This window comes from Silurus meridionalis, chromosome 4 (genome assembly GCF_014805685.1).
Source record: "Silurus meridionalis isolate SWU-2019-XX chromosome 4, ASM1480568v1, whole genome shotgun sequence".
NCBI lineage: Eukaryota > Metazoa > Chordata > Actinopteri > Siluriformes > Siluridae > Silurus > Silurus meridionalis.
In genome coordinates this window covers 39,625,357-39,633,009 of record NC_060887.1, presented here as the reverse complement: position 1 = coordinate 39,633,009, position 7,653 = coordinate 39,625,357, and the positions used below count along the sequence as shown (strand labels likewise).

The following is a 7,653-nucleotide window of genomic DNA, read 5'->3' as shown; positions in this document are numbered from 1 at the left end:
GAATTCGACCATTTCTGTCCACACAGGCTGCCCAGGTGCTTGTTCAGTCTCTTGTCATTTCAACACTCGACTACTGCAACTCTCTGCTGGCAGGTCTTCCCCTGAACGCTATTCGTCCACTGCAAATTATCCAAAACGCAGCTGCACGGCTTGTGTGCAATCAGCCCAAGTTCTCCACTCCTTTTCTCCTTCTTTCTCTCACATGGTCCTGAGGTACCAATAATCAGTGATCTTATCCCTATCCTCTTTCAAATTCCACCTGATTCATCCAGACTCCCTACCTCTAAATGGAACTCTCTTTCATGGTAGACCACTCTGTGCTGCTGAAAATGGTTCCGTGTGAAAAGCCTTAAGACGCATGAAGTTACTGAGTAACTCAAGAACTCATCTCAGATACTTTTTTCTTGCAAGGGTCACCACTGTCTCGCTCATTACAGATTGACTTATATGCACTAAACTTACAAATAAATATTTTGTAACCTATTTTCTATATTAAACTTTTGGGAAAACGCTTATTGCTAAAAGCACTCCACAAATAAAACTGAATTGAATGAAACTGTTCCCAGGATATGTCCTTAATAAGGCATGATAAAGACAGAAGTGGGTGAAAGACTTGATCAGATCAGGAATGAAAAATATTTATTAAAATAGAGAAACATTCTATACAGGAAGAATACAAAACATTGTAGAGTATGTTCATCCTATAAATAGTGTGTAAACTGTATAAAACACAAATGTTTGTATAAAGTGGTTTGGCAAGAATTTCTGTTCTTGAAGGCAACACACAGGCCATTGGTTTAAGGCTCGCACTATTTTTTATATAAGCTGTGTGTGTTTGTGTGTGTATGTATTCTGTCTGTATCCATTAGTCATTGAGGTTCTCGTCCTCCTCCACCTCATCTTCCTCTTCTACATCACTCTGTGTGTGCGCATGAGTGTCGTCTGCATCTCGGTGGTGTGCGTTATTGTGTGTAGTGTCTCCATAGTTGAGTTTTACGCCGATGGCGTTCTGAAGAGCATCCAGACTGCGAGCATTCACGTACATGCTCACGTTCACAGAGGGATGTAAACGCCTCAGCTCCTCCAGTTTGACCCATGCCTGTAACACAACAATCACATTTACATTACGCCATTTGGCAGATGCTCTTATTCAGGTTGACATAATTATCTCATTCTTTCAACTGAACAGTTGAGGGTTAAGGGATTTGAACTCACAACCTTCTGATCAGTCTAACATCTAAACCACTGAGCCACCCTTTCCCTTATTCAATTCTATTTCCTTATACAACAATCACAATACATGTGTCCTTTGAGACAAATTCTGACCTTATATACATATAAAAAAATTGTGCCCTCATTGCATGAGTTTTGAAAGTATCACATTGTGTGACAGTACATTGTGCAAGCCAGAATGTGGTCGAGCACTGGTTTGTGAAAGGAGAGCATGGCTGAGGGAGGTGAGTGGTGGTGCTGCTCGCTGGTGAAAGCCAATTCACAGTTTAGCAGATTCCCGTCGACAACCTGCTGAAGTACCTGAACCTAAAATAGCAAGTCAACTGCACCCCTAAACAGCATTTGGTCAACAACCAGTGGGGGATGGAGGAATCGGTCCAGTGTCACCATTTAAAGCAGTCCAGTGAGTTAAGGACCACTGGTGGCATATCTACCATTGGTATGCAATCACTTCTGCCCCTCTCTCTCTCTATTTCTACCTCTCATTTTTACCCTTTTCCTTCCCTTGCCTTTGGGCCACCTTCCAACTGTCCTTGCTCCCTGGCAACAGAGGATAATTTCCCCAATACCAGTTTCCCCTTCTCCCCTTTTCCTTCTACAGCAGAGATTAGACAAAACTGATTTGCTTGATTCATAAGATCATTCACCATTGCGCATAGCATTGGAACAAGTGTCTCAAGTGTCTCAAGTGTCTTATTATTCATATTGAAAGAGGTCCTGCGAGCTTCCCCCGAGTGTTCTCCCAAGCCTTAAGGGCATCCTAGATGCCATTAGGGAAAATTGAGAGGGGGGGTGTTCTACTTTAAGCTCCACACATTGGGGCATTTAACAAATTTGCTACATCCACATAAAAGTCTATCTGACTTAACCAACTTAGTGGAATACGTGTCATCAGTGATCAGCTATATCAAGTGCATTGATGACATCACCACTTTCCAAGAACATAATTTCACGCTACAAGTACATGAGACTCCAACTTCAGAGCAGATGACAAGGCGGCCCTAAGAACAGCAAGTGCCTGTTCCAGGCCATCAGAGGATCAAAGTATGTAAAATCCCAGAGGATCCACAAGCACTTCTATGATGTTGCCTATTGTACTTTTGAATGCAGTTCACAGAATTTAGCTCAGCATTCAACACCAACATTCCTCAGCCCATGACCTGGAAGCGGAGCCTATTGGGCCTGAACACCTTCCTCTGCAAACAAATTATGAACTGCCAGTCAACACGTTCACACAACTGAGGTGGTATACAGAGAGAAAGTACAGAAGCTAAGAAACTGGTGTTAAACCAAAAATCTGTCTCTATGTAGATAAAACAAAAGAGATTGTTGCTAAATTTAGGAGGACACAAAGCGATCACTCCTCACTGAACATTAATGACTCCAGCATAAAGATAGTCAAGAGCACAGTCAATTCCTTGGTGTCCACCAGGCAGAGAACCTCACCTGGTCCCTCAACACCAGCTCCATAACAAAGCAAACACAACCACATCTCTGGTTTCTGAGAAAGCTGAAGAAAGCCCAGCTCCCACCACCCATCCACACCAAATTTTTTAGAAGAGCTTTCAACAGCATCCCGAGCTTCTGCATCACTACCTGGTTTGGAAACTGCGCTGTTTCAGATTGCAAGACCCTATAGTGGATAGCGAAGATAGAGAAGATAATTGAGGTCTCTCTTCCTTCATTGATATTTACAATACACAGTGCATCCACAAAGCCACCAACATTGTGGTTGACCACACATACCCATCACACATTCCTCACACATACCCCTAACACAGTCTTCACCCGACTGCAATCTGGAAAAAGGTACCAAAGCATTTGGGCCCAGACTGTGGAACAGTTACTTCCCACAAGCCATTAGACTTCTGGGGGAGTCTAGACTAGGGGTGTACTGGATTCACACACACACACACACACACACACACACACACTCACTCACTCACTCACACACACACACACACACTCACTCACTCACTCACTCACACACACACACTCACTCACTCACTCACTCACTCACACACACACACACACACACACACACACACACACACACACACTCACTCACTCACTCACTCACTCACTCACCACTCACACACACACACACTCACTCACTCACACACACACACACACACACACACACACACACACACACACACACACACTCACTCACTCACTCACTCACTCACCACTCACTCACTCACACTGTTGTCAGGATCTCTAGGTTCATAGCTTTATTTTTTCTTTCCTTGTGTTTCCTTTTCTCCCACTAGATGTCACCATTGTGTCCCTGGGTACCTCTTTAGTCTCCTATTGTTTCCACTGAGTCATGTGTGTATTTAAGTTGTTGTTGTCCCAGTTTCTTGCATAAACTTTGATGTGTAGTTTGCTTCCTGTGTTTGTTTCCCATGTCTCCTGCCCTATCCTGAGTTGTCCTTGTTTCTACGTTTGTATTTTGCTTTGCTTTTTCCAGAAGAATTTTTTCCCCTTTTTGAATTGTGGACTTTGATTATCTGCTTCTGTGTTGGATTTTCTCAGACATCAAAATGTGGTGGTATATTTCAGCTGTTTTCCATTTTTTGGATATTTAATATATAAAAAAAAACTATGGATTTTTCAATCTTCCTAAATCTCTGCACATTGGTTCACACATTCACCTGTGGCAGACTGATAGAGGTCCCACCTCTCACACAGTCAACCCCAGATTGAGCCCTGACCCTGCCACACTGGTAGCTAGCTGAAAACTCCCCAGGAGTGATCATCCCAGCAAATCCTTCAATTTTATGAATTAGAATTTAATCCTTAGCGAGTTATAAAGACCGAAGAGCTACATTATGTTCATTATACATTTACAATTAATTGTTAAAAACAATTAATAAATATTCAAATGTGTTTGTTGGATCGTTAATCAGACTGGGGTTTGCCTTCTCTGATCCACTCCAGTTTATTTTTGGCAGTATGCTTAGGATCATTCCAGTCTAAAACATTGTTGCAGGTTTTCTTCTTCCAGCTTGCCCTCAAAAATGACCAGTTTCCATGTTCCTAGTGATAGAAAGCGACCCCACAACATGACACTACCACCACCAGGCTTCACAGCAGAGTATTGCGGTCTCAGGTTGATGTGCAGGGCTCGTGTCTACTGTAGATCTTACATTTTATGCTTTTTTTTCAGCATTTTATGCCATGTTCCATTTTGTTTAACAACAAATCAAATAACTTGAACATGTTTTCTGTTAAAAATCACTAAAGAATTTTTGCTAATATTCTCTAAAGGTGTGTGAGGTGAACAGGTTTATGGTTGTCCTGAGAAAAACTGCTTTTCTCAGCTTCTCAGTGTTGACCTCCATAGTTCTTCAAGGTTTCCTTTGTTTATAGTTTATAGATTGTTCTCCTCGTCATTTTTATACACTGTGGTGTGTGTGTGTGTGTTTGTATGTGTGTGTTGACTGACCTTCTGGTAGCTGGAGTTTTGACAGTGGTGCTCGATAATGAAGCCAAAGACGTCTCCTACTCGCACTGCGGGGTCTAGATCACACTCCTCTAACAAACACTCACACTCTGACAGAGCTGCTGCAGGGTCCTGCTCATACAGCCTGCACACACACACACACACACACACACACACACACACACACACACACACACACACACAAGTTTGTGTATTGCATGAATCTATACTTTATTTAATGTGTGTGTGTGTGTGTGTGTGTGTGTGTGTGTGTGTGTGTGTGGCGTTACCTCCGTGCATGTATGAATCTTTTGATGAGTGTGAGATGGTGTGTGAGCTGTGCGAGTCGATCATCTGTCTCGTCTCCGTGGCGATTCTTGGCTTTGGACAGACACTTACAGGCTTCAGTGAGAGCTCCATATGCCTTCTCATAGTCCTGATAATCATCAATCTCTACCTACACACACACACACACACACACACACACACACACACACACACACAGAAGAATTTTATAATTTTTCCATAATTGCAAACAGAGTGAAGAATTTCTCTGAAAACCCACATTACACTTGATCAGTAAACCCTAGAATACCCATAATGCACTCTGGCACCTAGGCCTCAAGTGGTTTGGGATGCGTCCACAGGAGACTGATGGTTTTTTTTTGGTGCTGTTTGGGACACGTACCTGCGCACAGGCCTGGTAGAAGCCGGCGAGCAGCTCCAGGGCTCGTCCTTTGGTGTAGAAGCTGATGATGTTCTTCATGATTTCCGGATCTTTTCTCCAGTCCAGAGACTGCAGGTAATTCCCCGCCATCACATATATCTCCTTCTGCCGAGACACACCGGCGAAGAACACGATCTTCTCTGTATCTCCTGACTTCAGGAGCGCTCGCATCGCCTGTGAACAAACACACACACACACACACACACACACACACATATATACAAGTTTTAAAGGGAACAGTGTAATATATGTAACGCCTCTTGTTAAGGATGTACACACCTTGATCTTTTTCCCAGCTTGTGTGTATTTCTTGGTTGCTAGGTGATAGTTTCCCTGACGCATGCAGCAGTCTGCGATTCGCTCCAGCACTTCCTTACGCTCCTCCTCTGAGAGGTGGGCGGAGCTTTGTGACACAGTCATGCTCTCAGCCAGATCTTCTGTGATGGTCAGGTTGTGGTCCAAACATAGCTGCAGTGCCTCATGATACTGTTCGCATTTCAAAAACATTTATCTTATTCTGTTTCTGTAAGTGTCTGAATATGCATGTGTGTGTGTGTGTGTGTGTGTGTGTGTGTGTGTGTATACCTTCTTGGCAGCCACCAGCAGCTGCACAGCTTTGTGGTAGTGTGTGTGTTTGATGAAGAAGTCGGAGCAGCGTGTGAGCACAGCCGGGTCGCTGTTCTCATTCAGTTCCTCTGCGATCAGCTGCAGCGCTCCAAACTGCTCCGTGCTGAACGCCAACTCCAGAGCTTTCGACACACGACCCGCCTAGAGAGAGATAGAGAAAGAAAGAAAGAAAGAAAGAAAGAAAGAAAGAAAGAAAGAAAGAAAGAAAGAAAGAAAAAAAAAGTTAGTGAGAACCAGACAAATAGAGAGGGACATCCTCTCCACAGAGAGGAAGACATAGAAATAGAGGTGGACAGGTGCAGAGAGAGACAGACAGAGGGGCAGATAGAGAGGGACAGACAAAAGAGAGCTACACAGAGAGAGACAGTAGGACAGACAGTGGGGACAGACATATAGAGAGAGGTACAGAGGGGCAGACAGACACACACACACACAAAGGGGTAGACAGAAGGGCAGGCAGGCAGACAGAGAGAGAGAGAAACTGAGAGGCAGACAGAGAGGTACAGACATACAGAGAGAAAAAAAGGGCAGAAAGAGAGGGACAGTCAGAGAGAGAGAGATAGAAGGCTAGACAGAAAGGTACAGACAAAAGAGAGACACAGATATAGAGACAAAGGGACTGACACACAAAGAGACAGAGAGGGACAGACACAGCGAGAGAGACAGACAGCGAGAGAGACAGACAGCGAGAGAGAAAGAGGGGCAAACAGAGAGATACAGACCCAGAGAGCGACAGAGAAGGGGACAGAGAGACAGGGAGGGGCATACAGAGAGGGACAAAGAGACAGACACAGAGCGGGACAGTCAGTGAGGGACAGACACAGGAAGAGAGCAAGTGAGAGAGAGAAAATTATATAAAGGGAGACATGGACAGATAAGAGACAGGAGGAGAGAGAGAACAGGAGAGATACAGACGGGGGAATGAAAAGAAAGCGTGTCATTGAGATGGTATATGGACAGGAGAAGGTCGGTGTATTATAGTAACTTTAGTGACCCCTAGTGGGAAACTCAGTAACTGCATACAGATTGAATTTGTGAATGGAGTGCTGACAGTGTGTGTGTGTATGTGTGTGTGTGTGACCTTGTGATACAGCATGACGGCTCGGTCCATGTGCTCCCCCCTCTCCTCGTAGTAAGCTGCGGTGTCCATCATGTCCTCCGGGTTGCTGAGCAGCGCCAGGTTCATCAGCTGCTCGTCCATGTGGTTCTCCTTACACAGCCGGATGGCGTTGTTGTACGCCTGTGCACGCGTGTAGAAGTGCACCGACTGGCTGATCTGATCCTGACTCTCGTACTGGCGTGCCACGTGATAGGACGCCGCCCGGTTGCCGGTCTCGTTGGCAATCTCGCTCGCCTGGAGGAAGCACAAAGAAGTTCTTCTCGTTACTGCACAGTCACAGTCATCATGAGGCGGGGCTTATGAGAAACATGACATTTATGAGATCAGCAATAGCCTTTAGCCAGAAAACAGGACTATGTTGTTACCTTCTGGATGTTCCCCAGGTAGCAGTGCACACGCACTTGGGACAGGTAATCCTGAGCGTAGTCATAGTAACGCAGCGCAGACTCCATCTCTGATTGGCTCTCCAGATAATGACCCCACCACTTATACAGGCAC

The 7,653-nt window shown here is 44.7% G+C and overlaps 1 protein-coding gene across 1 annotated transcript in view; it reads right to left on the bottom strand.

The window, feature by feature from the left end:
- Positions 1 to 617: 617 nt before the first annotated feature.
- The window catches only part of ift140 (intraflagellar transport 140 homolog (Chlamydomonas)), a 41,085-nt gene continuing 34,049 nt past the window's right edge, over positions 618 to 7,653 (bottom strand). The window contains 8 exon segments of the mRNA XM_046846424.1: positions 618 to 1,099; positions 4,685 to 4,826; positions 4,972 to 5,138; positions 5,370 to 5,582; positions 5,688 to 5,894; positions 5,994 to 6,176; positions 7,117 to 7,389; positions 7,521 to 7,653. Coding sequence (XP_046702380.1) covers positions 866 to 1,099; positions 4,685 to 4,826; positions 4,972 to 5,138; positions 5,370 to 5,582; positions 5,688 to 5,894; positions 5,994 to 6,176; positions 7,117 to 7,389; positions 7,521 to 7,653 — 1,552 coding nt within the window. The 3' untranslated portion in view covers positions 618 to 865.